The sequence below is a fragment of the Micrasema longulum genome, unplaced genomic scaffold (assembly GCF_059751315.1).
Source record: "Micrasema longulum isolate JH-2025_06_02 unplaced genomic scaffold, ASM5975131v1 h1tg001021l, whole genome shotgun sequence".
Classification (NCBI taxonomy): domain Eukaryota; kingdom Metazoa; phylum Arthropoda; class Insecta; order Trichoptera; family Brachycentridae; genus Micrasema; species Micrasema longulum.
Window position 1 is genome coordinate 694,155 of NW_028278209.1, and position 15,804 is coordinate 709,958.

Here is a 15,804-nt window from a genome sequence, read left to right on the forward strand (position 1 = left end):
AAAATGGAACAAAATCGTGAACATTTTCGTGCGATGATTTTCTATGACTTTCGACGTAGATTAAACCAACAACAATGTGCCGATCAACTCGCTGCTACTTTTGGTGATGAAGCACTATCTCGAGCCACCGTGTTTAGCCGGTTTTCTGGATTCAATCGTGGTCGCACTTCGTTACAGGACGAATTTCGTGGGGGTGGTCCAAAATCGGCTGTTGTGCCAAAAAAATCGACGTTTTGCGTGAACTGATATAACAAGATCGTCATGTGACATAATGAAGACGAATCATTCTCCACCACGACAATGCAAGCTGTCACACATCAGCTCAAACAAGTGAATTTTTGAGCATTTAAAACATCGAATTGATGGGTCATCCTTCGTACAGTCCTGATTTGGCAACCAATGATTTTTTCTTATTCCCGCATATCAAAAATAAATTGCGAGGTCAACGTTTTTCGACAACTGAAGAAGCGGTTGATACGTTCATATCACATGTTTGGAGGTACCTCAATCGGACTGGAAAAAGTGCTTTGAAAATTGGTTCAAACGCATGCAAAAGTGTATTGATCTTAAAGGAGAATATTAAAAAAAAAAATAAAGCCATTTTCGATTATAAATATTTGTTTTTACTTGCCTATCTCAAAACTTAAGTAGCAACCCTCGTACCTGCCTGTTATGGAAGTAACCGATTGGTTTCTGAATAGGTTTCGAGCTTGAAAAACATGTTTTCATTGTGATAACATTGAAATTAATCGATCAGTAAGGCGCCCCTGAGCTCAACATTCAGATTTTTTAAATAAATATGACTTAGAAATGAATGTCCGTTTATAATAAATTAATATAATAGGAAAGGGAGAAATGAGAAAACAAAAAAATAATTCATCAAAGCAAAAAATAAATTCTAATGATCTCACATAGAATAAAATATTTAATGTGAGCTGCAAATGAAGCGTCGCAGCTTTTTTTTGTTGCAACAAAAAAATAAGAAAATAATTTAATTCGATATTGGCGCAGAATGCATGCAGTATTGCAGTAGGAAATAAAACTACTGCAATACTAATGCAACTTAAACCAGTCAATGACAGGTCATAAGCCCTGTAAATGCCTAGACTTCCATATTCCCTTCTCAAAAATGTTTTCCCTCTCTGCTAAAATAAATTTAAATTTGATTATGAAGTTAATTAATAAAAGTCGGCCTGGTGGTGTAGTGGCCAGCACGTTTGACTACCGTGAAAGAGGTCTCGGATTCGATTCCCGACATGATTGATATGAAATATTTATTTAAAAAAGGTGTTTCTACGCTAGAATTTTTTCATAGTCCCTGGAATGCCACTTGAACCGTAAGACCGATCATCTTACCTTCATGTGACAAAAATGATCAAGATATGCTGCGATCGGTGTACCAATGCAGTGCCCTATGCACCATTAGGTGCGGAAGAGGAATGGTGATGATGAAATGAATTTTAAATGTATAAAAAAATTACAAAGAATAAAAAAAAAACTATTCATAAGAAAATTGAAATATTTGTATGTAATATTGTAGAAAGTACATTTGATTATATATTAGCAATGAAAATAACTCAAGATACTAAAAAATAAGATTTTTTTGCGAAAATTTCGAGTTGAATTTATCAATCCGTCTGTCGATAGCATAGATGTAAAAGAGTCGATCAAAAATCATGTTTTTTTATATTCCACCGATCAAATCATACGTGCATGCTTTGAAATCATTGTTTTTTTAATGATTTATTTATTGAAAATCTACAACATAATAAGCAATATTATGAAGAAAATATTACTTGTACGAGTACAATACAAAATTCGAATATTTTGTCGAGTCTATAATAGTGATGTATTTATTAATTTAGTTAAGGTTTAAAAGTTATGATAATTATACATTAAATGTTTAATTTCGCTGCTGATAGATCCTTTACTTTTGTACGAGAAATTTTACGTTTATCTTTTCAACCAATAAAATAGTGTTTTTTATTGTTTTCTCTACAATAAAAAATAAAACATTCATTATGGAGATTAATATCTCGTATCGAAATTGACTGTAAAATTAAACATAATTTAAAAAAAAAAAACAATAGTAAATATTCTTATCAGGCAAATATTAATTATTTTGAATAATATTTAGATACTAAGTTATAAACCGGAATGCATTCGTTAACTTAAATAAGCGATTTTAAACAAGGAATATATTATAAAAATCAGTCAAGAACATGTCACAGGATATACTTCTATATAATTGGATTTACTTCTATATTTCATTCATCAACTTCTCTGTATTTTTTTTAGATATCTGATAATTTAGGGCTCAAACCGGTATGTGTGTGCAAAAAATATCATCATACCAGGGCCCCGATAACAATGGGAAGTGATCGTTTATCTTAAATTTTATCTACAAAATAAAATTTTGTTTTCTGTATGAAAACCAGAATAATCATGCAGTTTTTTCTTCTAAACATGTACAATTATAGGTTACCGACGAAGATATTTTAAATGTTTGTGCAAATATACTCTTTTTCGTACACAAATATCGGTTTTTCTTTATAGACAGTCGGAGATGACTCTATTAACTTCCCATTTTAATCAGGGCCCTGGTCATGTTTAGCGACAATAATATTAGATTAATAAAGATTATTAAATTAAACATTAGATTAATAGCTTTATAAGAAATGACGTTTACGTAAGTAAGCCCTCTGGACAAATAGATAATAAATATGTGGAACGCAGAACACACGCCTGCATAATCATTGTAAACAAATAAATTTCTGTATATGAAATAACAAACATTAGTTTATAAATCAATATAGTTTTACCTTAGAATTCGTCGTCATTTTAACTTTATCTTATCGAAATTGTAATTATAATCTTAAAATAAGCAAATCCTCAGATAAAACTTATGTAATTTATTCGGGCGCACACGACCGTTCACTTGTTAGTTTCATAAGCAACTAAGGAGTGTGCTGTTTGCTACTGTTACCAGACTTAAATTAATGAATTTTACTGAGAACCGGTTTAAATTTATTAAGGCTGTATCAAAGAATCAAAAATGTTTATCATTTACTAGCGAACCGGCCACACGTGTGTTTATAAAGCCAAGAACATGTTAATAAATATTTGCTAAGAAAACTACGCAAGTTTGATCACAATAATAATTACTAGCAGGCAACAGGCAACAGTCGACTGTGGCTGATTGTCACATGATAGGAAATTCGATCCTTCGGGCCTCATGTAATCGGCCCTTCGGGCCTCGTTTTAACGACCCGGCGGCCCCCAGTTGATTAATTAGGATCTCGGGCACTGTGAAATTTTGCCTCTTTGAGCCTCACAATTTATTGTTTGCTGTTCGGAGCAATCTAAATGTAATAAAGAATAATCTGATGCTACCAAAACCACACAAAATTTACATTTTTTTATTTTTTATTTTCTTTTATTCAGGAAACATACAGTACAGTTACAAAGTTTAATATTTTACACAATTAGACTTAATTCTAATGGACCAGTGAAGTTTCCATATTAAAAAGCAATTATATGTAAGGTTAATTATGAAAGCATAAAAAAGAGAAGGAAAAAGAAAACTTAAATGAAAGTTGTTTAAAAATTAAAATTTAAGTGAAAAAAAGATATTTTAAGGTTTGTAGTTTGTAGTGAGTATTTACAAATGGAAATAATATTAAAAATGCAGAAAATTTGTAAGAGTAATTAAAAATTAAGAATGGAAATAAATAATGAAAAACATGCTCAGATGTAAAAATAAAATAAAATAGTAATAACATTTTTTTAAAACAGGAAAAAAATAAACACAAATTTATTTTAAGGGATTCAAAGAAACGATGAGAAGAATCTTTAGTGAAATATAGGACAATAAATTTAGGTCAATTTAAAAAACATCTTCAAAATTAATGACACATTATAGTACGAGCAGCAATATATTGATTTTATTTACATATATAATATAAGTAATTAAAAGTAGTTTAAAGATATAAAAACATGCCAATGGCAGCAGAGAAAAAAGAAAAAAAGAACATATATAATACACTAAATATCCCGACGGCCTCCGCGGTGTAGTGTTTATGACTCACAAACGGAAGGTTCCGGATTCGATTTACGGTGAGAACACAAAAATTAAATGCGATTTTTCTCAAACCTGGGTGTACTTTGCAGTAAATCACCACTGTGATTGGGCCTCGAGGCCTGTTGTGGTGCAAAAAAAATATTTACGAAAAAAGTTATATTAGTAAGCGATTAACATTGAATAGCGAAGAATCGGTAATTAAAAATGCCAACCATACCGACTTTTATAGAAATTCTACCGATTTTGAAACATTAATTTTTTTTTCAAAGAATTATTTTTTTACTATTTATTTGTCCCCAATAAATCCACATATAAATTAATAAACCAAATACATACTTTTATATGTTTGCTCATAAAGCTACCCATTTTCTGCCATCTGTTTATTGTTGTGAATACTACTTATCCTTCGGTCGTACATAATACAAATTTAATGTCCGCGGCAGATTACCGATTTTAAAAATTTATTTAAAAAAAAAAAACGAAAACATATAAATCAAAACTATTTATTACTATAAATAGAAGACAAAAGCGGATTTATTTTTTTTAAATGTCGACCATTGTTTTGTACACACTCCTCCAACCTATTCCGTATATTTTCAAAAACACGCCTAAACAATCCACTGGAAATTACGGTTATTTCAGATCGGATATTGTCTTTCAACTGTGCGATACTGGCAGGGTGATTTTTGTAGACGAGACTTTTGAGATAGCTCCACAAAAGTCACATGGACTGAGATCGGGAGATCTTGCGGGCCAGGTGACGTCGCCAAATCTGGAGATCACTTTCCATGGGAATAATGCCCTAACTGCATTCATCGATGGCCGGGCTGTGGGAGCAGTTGCACCATCTTGTTGAAACCGTGTGTTTCGATTAAAAAAAGAACCACCTTCAACGTGTTGTCTAAAAAAACGTGTCAATCATTTCGCAGTATCTTTCATACCGATAAAAATATATGAACCGGATGTAGAATCATTAATTGTATTTTTATACATATATTTAAAAAATAACAAAAAAAATACGTCGCTAGAAAAACGCAACATGTTTGGCCATGACAGTTATGACGTCAAGATTCGTGACAACGTTCAAAACAAATTTGAATGGTCAGAACAAATAAACATGAATCGTGACGTATTAAGAGCGTGGCCAATAGAATGACCGTTTTAGCGGGAATTCAAAATTCCAAATTTAAAAATATTTTTTATGCTACTAATAATTGTCATTTTTTTTTTTTTACTGGACAGTATTTTATAGACCTTTATTACTTTAAAAATGATTTTTAAAAAGGTGATATTTCCCTATTGACGGTCACGGCTGCGCCTAATGCATCTCGCTGAAACGGCACACCAAACAGTGACTCTTGATTGTGTGGACCCCAGTAGCGACAGTTTTGTTTATTGACAACCGTCGAGATAAAAATGTGCTTCATCCCTAAAGAAGATGTTCCCCATTCGATAGTCGAAAATCTCTCCAATATCTGTTCGGCATACGATTTTCTTGATTCATAATCATTATCTTGTAACTTCTGCACGATTTAGATGTTTTAGAGGTGGAACTTTTGTGGGTCGAAAGTCGCGGATTTTCGAGTACAGAATCACTGACACGATGCACGTTTTCTTCGGTCGATACGGTGGACGAAATTCGCACGGTGGACGAAATTCAGAAAAAATACGAATTAATTATTTTTTGATTAAGAATGAAAAGAAAAAAAAAATCGGTCATTTATAAATATTTAATACTGCGTAACGAGTAGTTTAAGGCTTAAATGACTAATCTACTCTTACTTAAGAATTGAAAAAACAAATAGTGCATTTTTAAGATACACACATTTCTAGGAATACATGTGAGTCATATTGTTTTTAATTTACATATTTTAATTACGTCTATGAACACGAAAACACGAGCAACAAGTGGGATAGTAAATATTTTAAAAGAAAAATGGTAGACAACTTAAGTGTTAAAAGCATCTTCGTTGTCTTTAGTCATCACTAAAGTTTTCAGTGTCATTGGACGGAATTCTTAGTAGACTTAAAACATCAGCAGGTAATATAGAACTTTTTTTTAGGAAGTGGTCGAATAGAAGAAATTACTGGGTCTGATGAGACTATCAAATTGTTCAATATCTCTTGATTGGTGCTTGTTCTGGAAAATATTCGGCTATGGTGTTCTCGGTAGTACTTTGTTTGTTTGTGTCTCGATTTTGGTACATCTTCACTTAATTGTCGTATCAGAAGTAAAAAAAACTTCATCACTGATGCACCGTGTACAAGCATTTTAGGAACGCTTGTCGGCATGGGGTACCAATCATATAGATGTACATAAAGTCTGGAAGTGTCTAAAGCATACTATTTAATTTAGAAACTATTTTCGTCGACGTCATATCCACTGGATATAACTTTCAAAATGACCGAAAATCGCCATACTAGATCAGCATCGATACCTGTTATTTCTGAAGACAGAATAAGACTGTAAAAAAAACCGACAAGCAGTGTTGCCATCGTTAGTACTACCAAAGCCCTGCTTCGGCATATCTACCAGTAACCCAGTTTTTTCTCGAAACTCGCTAATAATGTTCATCTTTCTTAATGCATTTTTTGTTTATTTTCTTGTCTACAGACTTGCCAGAATTTAATTTCAAGGCGGTATGAAATATGTAATAGATTTTCAAAAAAGCTTGACGTATCCTTGATGCTTGACGGGGTGAAAATGTTAGTTGCTGAACGAGCTTTGCAGCATCACTTTTTCCCACGCTCCGAAAACTAATTTCTGTTGCTAACTGGAGTACATCAGGACTGCGAGTCTGAAGCAGATCTTGCACTTTTTTCTGCTTCGATCTAAAATCACTTTTGCTGGTTTACCCAAAGATTTGAAGAGTACTATTTTTTCTTGCGACCACTCTAAATTACGTTTTTCAAACTTCAAAATTAAATTGCAGGTTTTTTCACATCTCTTCAATTGTTTAGAATTTTTAAAAATAGTTTTGTAAAATTTGTTATTCAAAATGTTCAAATCTGCCACTATGTGGTTTTTTGTGATATATGTTTAGTAAAAAACTCCTTCGACTTCATAGAATTGGCATTGAATGCACCGCGTTCTCTTAATGCTTCAAATAATTCTTTACGGGAAATATAAACAGACTTTACAAAAAATAACAAAAGTGTTGAAGAGACGACAAAAGATGACAACAATTTATATATGGCATAAAAGCTAAGACTACAAGTTATATTACGTATCTATTCTTTAATGGGGACAAATAGGGTTTCGTTTCTAAACGCTTATTGAAATATGCGTTTAAAACGCACAAAAAAGACAAAATTAGTGGTTCATTTAATGGAGGTTAAAATCTCACTAGCATATGATAATTTGATAAAGTTAAATAAATTGAATGAAGAATACATTGAAAAACGTCAGCCATAACCAGTTGTTGTAAATTTCTCCATAAGTCACTTAATACACAACTGCCTTTGCCCAAGCGTCAAAGCGAACTGAAAAATGCAATACCAAATATTTAGTGTACGGCCCATTTTACGTCGTTGTCAAGCTGCCATTATGCGCTTTTGACCGAAATAAATTAACACAAAGTTTACATAGGCTATAATACTACAGTATTTTTTTTTTTTTTTAAGTTTTGAAAACCACTTAATTCAGGGTTTTTTGAAATTTCGTCCACAGTGCGTCGGTCTTGGACCAGGCCCCGGTTCGTTTATTGTTGAAGCTCTAAACTGTGCTACCCTTTTCTCAATTAATTTAGTCAATGGCGTATTACGAATGCGGGGTAATGTTGAAGCGAGCACAAAACTTACGCCAAGCCCATTAGGGCGAACAGTCATTTGTTGGATACGCCTGAATAGCGTAAGCACGTTGCTCTCATGTCCGACGCTCCACAGTGCCTGACAAATCCACAACGCTCACGATACCAAAACACCCTACCGCGTCTCTCCCGCACTTAATATCGAACATGATTTAAATTCAAAATCTGAAATTTGCCGCTGGACACCTTGTACAAACTGGTGGATTTTTTTAAGCTGGCGCGTTCGCAATACTTACACAAACGCATTGTGTAGTGTCTGTCAATAAGCTCATGGTATGACATCGCACGGCATACGCATTATGAAAAGCTATTATTAATCTTATTATCTGTCTCTCTCGCGTTCAGACGCGCTTATGAGCGTGACGTAGACAACTATTGCTTTGTTAGTTGCTAATGATAATATGGTAATAAAATACACACAGGATGTTTCTGCGTTCGTCTGAATTTCGCTGCGATTCTTAGTAGTAAAAATATAATAATATTCGATGTATATGTATAAAGCTATGGATTTAAAACACCGGTTTATATTTTTGTATTTTCATTTAATCAAATCATGTATAAGTCGATTATCTAGAGCTGGCGCTTTCGCAAAACTTACACAAAAACATTTTTAATGTACAGAATACTGATTTAAAAAAATCTTGATAATATATTGAATGTTTTAAAAAATCTCTTTTGGATTAGAGCGAAAAAAACAATCACTTAAGAAAATGTCATAAGTATAATAATATTGATTTATTTTTAAACAACCATGTTTTTGATTTAATATTTTGTGTTCATTATAATAATAATTAATACAGAGTATGTTATTAAAATGCACAGTACAAATTGTATTGGAGAAAATATGAGTACACATTTATTATTAAACAAAAAAGACAGAACATTTGGATAAAATTTAATATAACCTTTTTTAAAATCAACAATCTGTAGATTTTAAATGGGTTTGAGTGAATTTTGCAATCGCGCCAGTTTTAGTTAAATAATTAGTATGTTGATTGATATGTTTTAAGATAATATCATCATTGCTTATATTATGTTGTAAGAATTTTTTTTTTGCATTTTTTGTAAGATATCATATTTGCAATGATCTGCCGACCTGCATGAGTAAAATGCCTTATGAATATTTAGACTTTCGTATTCATTGAAAAAAAAACTACTCGCTAACTACTAACACTAGTCGCCGACTGACGATATACCAGTACAGACATAAGATAATAATAAAAAATTAAAAAATTATGAGGAATACAAAAATCCCATCCCTAAAGGTAAAATAAATCAAGAGGTGAAAGTACTTAATAGTAATTTTCTTCAAAATATAATTCCATCAAGAACTAACACTATTAAAATGATATTGAAGTTTGTTAGTGAAATTGATGCCTAGATCTTTAACCTTCGCAATCTGCATAAGATTCTGGTCATTCATTATATAGCGGAAGAAAAGCGTTTTGTGGGCCCTGGTGAAAATACAAGAGTTACTAGATACTCCACCCTGATGCTGCAAAAAAATAAATGCAACCTTCGGTCAATGGGGATTGGCCTACTACTCGGTTAAAGTGTACAATCTACTTCCATTATCCATAAGGACAATTAGTAAGTACTCACAGTATAACATTGCTATTAAGAAATGGATAGTGGAGGTGGGTTGGACACGGATCGATAAGTGGATCAAGCCAAATAAGTCAAATGTGTGTACTGTTGGTGAAATTTGTTGTATTGGTCTATATAAATTGGTTTTGTTTTTATGATAATTTTAGTTTTTTATTGTATAATATGTTAATAATAATTAGGTTAATTGGATTAATTAAGTTTTTTTTGTTGTTATTATTATGTTAACTTTGTTAAATAGCTAATTTAAGGCATGTTTCACATTTTGTAAAATGTTTCCCTCGGCACGGGACACCCCAGTGAGGAAACATTATTCTGTATAAAAAAAAAAGAATACAAACAATGTAAAAGTATAAATAAATAAAATAATATTTTTTTAGAAGTCTTCTGAGGAAGTTTGGTGGTTTTTTAAAATTTCTTTTATTTGTTAACTATTAATATAAGCAAAAGAAAATGTTTTGTATTATCAGCGCTACGATTTTAGTAAGTTTTTATATTTCTGAAATTACTCCGAGTGTGACATCTCAAGTTCTCTTCCGCTTCTCCTCAGTAAGTCCTGGCAGTTAGTCCATTGTCTTTCTGACAACTGGAAACATTTCACATCTCTCTTATCTTTGGATGGTTGTAAACTAGTGACGTCTTTCAAAGCAGTTTGTTTTTAATAAAATATTTTTAAAAAATTCATGGAATTTCAATAAACTTTGCTAAACAATTTAATGCTCTAATTGTTACCGCGGGTAAGAAAATATTTTTTATATCCAATTTCCTGTAGGGCTGAACATCTTCATTGACAGTCATTAGGTTCACCGGGATGGGATGGTCAAAAACTTGAAAAAAGAAGAGCCACGACAATATATGTATTTCAACTCATTGAAATAACATTTAAAAAATATATATTTTATGATTAACCCGCTAAGCCTCTATTTAGAGGCTTGTCAGCAGGTGGGAAAGAGGGAAATGGAAAGAGGTTTTAAAAAATACACCACAACACCCAGACTAATTGAGAAAAAAATATTTCTCGAATTTTTTTCTTGCAACTGGCGGGAATCGAACTTGCGCCGCCAGTTTCACAGTTAGCCGTCTAATGAACTGCGCCTGTCAAATTAGATCAATTGTTGTATTTACCCAATAACACTTCGCAAAAAGGTAATTAAGACAAAAGTAATTCAATTACATTATTACCTTACATTTTTTGCATAAATACATTTATTTATATGTTAAAGATACCAGGTTTGAAGACCTTGGGAAAGCGATCAAATAAGTAACTGGTCTTATATTTCTTTAATCATCATCATTCCCTTTCTGCATCTAATAGTGCATAGGGTACTGAACTGGTATATCAATCGCAGCGTATCTTATCGCATTTTTTGTTACATGAAGGTAAGGTGACCAATCTTACGCATAAGGTGCCGGTCCAGGGACTATGGAATATTCTAGAGTAAAAACACTATTTTAAATCAATATTTCATGTCAACCATGTTAAGAATCGAACACGAGACCTCTTGCATGGTAGGCAAATGCGCTGAACACTACAACAAGAAGCCGACTATTTCCATGGTAAAATTAGTTATGTTGATTGATAACAGGTTACCAATTTTAAATCTTATTTTATAAATGCTTCAATATGTATTTATAAAAAGTTGCAATACGACATACTTAAGTACAGAAAAATAAAACATGTAAAAGTGTAGGATCACATGTGTTTGAATATTAATATAACCAAGAGAAGGAAATATTATTAAGTATGTTTTGCAATAAAAAAACATAAATTAATTTTGAAATATGCATATAATTAAGCAATTACAAGACACTAAATTGTTGTATAGTCATACCATAAATGCATCTTTCTTGCGTAAACATAATCCTTTAAATTTCCAGTTTGCTCTAATTAATGAAATGGTTCCTAGGAAGAACGTTATTAGAGACTAAGGAATAGTTTTAGATTGCAAGCTTGTGTTCGATATTCACATTAATGAAATTATTAATAAGGCATACAAAATGCTAGGTTTTTTAATGTGAATGTCTGATGACTTCAAAAACATCAACACTGCTATAGAACACATATTATGTGAGAAGTCAGTTAGAATATGCTTCAATTATATGGAATCCCCAATATAAAATATATATAAACAACCCAGAAAGGATACAGAAGAAATCTATAAATTTAATAAAGTACTAATTTTACTGTCCACCAAATGTAGTATAGAAGAGTGATTGCAGATCAATTATTCCATTATCAATTATCTCTCCTATATGAAATATAGAAGATTTAACTGTTTTTTTTTCATATGCTTTGAATTAATAAGATTTTCATTTACTTTATTTTTATTACTACATGTATAAATATTTGTATTTTTTATGTATTTTTTATTTGCAACTTTTAAGTGCCTAACATTTCTCCATTTTTAAATTGCTTTTATTTTGATACCTATAATGGACTTAATCAATAGTTTACATCACAGTGGAAAATTTATATTGACTGTTTTCACAATTTTAGTTTCTATATATTCTTATTTTCTGTATGCAATGTATGTAAAAACTGTTGTTTTTTCCCAAATAACTTTGAGATGTATATTTAACGGTTCATACGATTGATATGCATAAAATTTACATATTTGACTAAATTAAAGTAATTCATGTACAACATGGATCAGTACTCGGACCACTCCTCTATCTCCTTTACACTAAAGATATAGAGAACATTATCATAGAATGTGGATTGTGGTCTCACTGCTACGCAGATGATACTCAGATTTATTTTTATTGCAAACCAGGCGAGAGAAGTGTGCTTGTCAATTTAATTGATGGATGCATCGAGAAAATAGGAAACTGGATGGCTGAAAACAGACTAACATTAAACCCATCAAAAACTGAACAACTATGGGTGGCTTCACCCAGACGACAGAATTTGATCCAGGATACGGCCCTACCCAATGTAGGGAGTACCGCTTTACCCACCGTTAAACTACTGGGAGTTTTACTGAATTCTGACCTTTCTCTTGACGCTCAAATTAGTAGAACGATAAGTTCATGCTTCTACCAGCTGAGACAAATTAAATGAATATGCAAAAATTTGCCGATTGATGCCGCCCGTCAATTAATAAATGCGTTTGTAGTGTCTAGAGTCGATTATTGTTATGGTATCTATGCAGGTCTACCAATGAACAAAATGACTCGCCTACAATCTGGATTGAATGCCGCAGCGAGACTTATTTTCGTCATATCACTCCACAGTCATATCATATCATATTCTTCAGTCATATCACTCCACTACTTCGGGAACTACACTGGCTACGTTTTCCACAGAGGGTCGAATATAAACTCTGTTGGCTTATGTATAAGTCACTGCACAAATCTGCTCCGAAATATCTAAGGGAACTATGCATTCCAGATGAACTAGCTGACATGCGTCTCATGCTTAGATCAGCTAGGTCTACGGCGAGAGGAAAAGTTATTATACCTCTACGCAAACAGTGCACTAAATTTAGTGAAGGCGCATTTGCGGTCGCAGGCCCTATGGCATGGAATGCTCTCCCAGCAGAGGTGCGAGGCTGTGAAAGTGAAGTGATGTTTCGGAAAAAACTTAAAACCCACTTGTTCTCTAAATCATTTGAATAAATCCGTAGCATGTGACAACAAAATAAATTATTTGAATTAAATTACAAATTCAAAAGAATCACTATGTAAAGCGCCCTTGAGGTATTTTATTGCAAAAATGGCGCAATATAAGTTATCCATAATAATAATAACATATATAAATAATAATTGAAAATTAGTACTCAATAAAGAGTAGATACATAAAATAATCTAGAGTACAAGTTATTATATTAAGGCTTTTAAAATATGGTAAGAACACAGTTGTTTGAAAACTACAAAGTTCTAAATTGTTCCGACTAGATTATGCAATGATACAAAAGTATATTACCTTGTCCAAAACATTTGTGGTTGTAAGTAATCTGGCGTTAGACACCCGAAAGTGTTGGCATGCTGCCCTCAACAAAAGTGCGTTACACCCCCGAGATAGTCGGAAAAGAGGCAAAGCCATAGTTTTAATTTATTATTGAAGTTAAAAATTAAAACCGGCGGCGTTTCTGATCTGAAACGAAGGCAAAAAATCTCACGACGGACAAGTCATAGATAAAAGATAATTGTCAAAATCTATGCTCTATGCATCTGCCAAATAAGACATTTTAAATTGTGATTGCCAGATGTAAATAAAACTGGAAATTAAAAAAATATCAGCTGGTAGGTACTCATCTTTCCTAAAAATCCTAAAAAAGTAAATCGACGCAAGGTAGGTGCGCCACGTGACCTAGTGGTTCGCGCGTTTACCTACGATGCCTGAGGTCTCGACTTCGATTCCTGGCAAAGCCGATGTGAAATGCGTTTTTATTGTATAATTTTTTATAAGCCTTAAATGGGTGCATAAGAATTGATCACTCATACGCACTGTTATACGCACTGCTTGAAATAATAATTATATTTTTAATGGAAAGCAATATTTGTGATATTAAAAAAAAAACAAAAAAATTACCTGCATAACATAATTTTTACATACACATCTTCTAATTGAAATCCAAAAGCGATTGACATTTTGTCGGGATATATTATGTCAAGATTGTCATGGTGGACTTTGCCATTATATATACTACCCATACATATATTACTCTGGTGCAAGTACGAGCATCGTCCAAAGGCAATATAATGTTATTGCAATGAGAGTGTATAGTCTGCTGGACAGTTCTTTGAAATCCACAAAAAAAGAAAACTTAAGTAACTGCATTTGTAGTGCAAATAAACCATATATTAATGAACTTTTCTTTAAAGGCACAACAGGCCTTGAGGCCTAATTAAAGTGGTGAATTACAATACAATGCACCCAGGCTTGAGAAAAATCATATTTAATTTTCCTATTCTCACCGGGATCAAACACAAAACCTTTCATGTGTGGGTCAAGAGTCTTAACCACTACACCACGGAGACCGGTTTTTGTGGGTTCAATCCTTGAAGATTGTAAGTTCAATCCTTGCCTTGGGCTAAGAAAAATTTAGTATCCTTCATTGTCTTTTTGTTGAATTAGTCATGTTATTTTGAAAATACATTCTTATTCTTAGTGGTGCGAGTCAGTGCTGCGCAAGCTCCTGACGTCACTGCGACCTCTGAAGATCTATTGTGATGGCTATACACGGAAAACAAATCACAACCACACAACCAAGCCGCTTTTGTGTATATTTCTATTTAAACCTGGACACCTTATTTTTACAAGATAATACCTAGCCTACTTACACTTTATTTTCATAATCATCATACCCTTTTCCACACATGTAGCTCATAGCACAGTGCTGTATACAAAATGCAGCATATTTCAATTTTATTTACAACTATAACAGATTACCTGTATTACTTACATAGACATATATTAGAACAAAATATATTTCTCGGCAAGCGTGATAAAACTTTGTATGATAGGTGTACAAATGTTTAGAACTGTGCACTATGTAAGGCTAAGATTAGCATTACCGTCAAAAGCACGAAAGAAGTTCTGCGTTGGTTTAAACATGTAGAGCAAATGGACGGGTAAAAGGATTTGCCAAGTGAATTTTGATGGATGCAGAAAATGGGGAAGATAGAGAAAGACATTGGTATGATCAAATACTTGAAGATGGGCATGTCAAAACTCGGAATAATCGGCGTGCGTGTGTGAGAAGATGTGTTTTCATTTCATTTCATTAATTTATTTATTCACATTGAGAACATTACAGAGTATCCAAATTCATTCTCAATGCATAACAAAAGTCATGTAAAATGAGCAAAAATATTACAATTTAGAAATTGCCCTCCTAAGAGAAATCCCACTGTCATGAAATATATCGACACTTACTGCATGGACAATGTTTAAAATAGTGTATGTAACATAAGTAATTATAAAATATGCAAAACTTTCAACTTAAACCTATAAAACAAATATTTTTAAGATACCATGTGAAAATCACCAATAATAAAAATGGAAATCTTTGACTCACACATAAATAGTAAAGAATACAACCAGTTTAAAACAGATTCGTAAAAAATAAAACACAGATGTCAGTATGTGTATAAAATGATAGCATAAAGAGTAAAACAATTATAGTAACTAGCTGATATTTCGATTTTGTGAATCATTTTATTGATAAAAAAAAAAGGAAAACGGAAATACAACATCGAAAATTTCGATACAATGAGTATAATACAAATACAATTTTTAAAGTAAATAATACACTGTTTTAAACGCATGAAATGAGAAAAAAAATCTGTTGTAAATTTTGTACA

General features: G+C 32.3%; 1 protein-coding gene across 2 annotated transcripts in view; it reads right to left on the bottom strand.

The window, feature by feature from the left end:
* LOC148277515 (fumarate hydratase, mitochondrial-like) overlaps positions 1-13,665 on the bottom strand; it is a 33,843-nt gene extending 20,178 nt beyond the window's left edge. The window contains exon 1 of one of the 2 annotated variants that reach the window (XM_088232796.1): positions 13,421-13,665. In XM_088232796.1, coding sequence (XP_088088922.1) covers positions 13,421-13,540 — 120 coding nt within the window. In that variant the 5' untranslated portion in view covers positions 13,541-13,665. Of the gene's footprint in view, positions 1-2,822; positions 2,958-13,420 lie in introns of those variants that run through there. The other variant, XM_088232798.1, reaches the window with a different exon arrangement.
* Between the last annotated feature and the right edge of the window lie 2,139 nt (positions 13,666-15,804).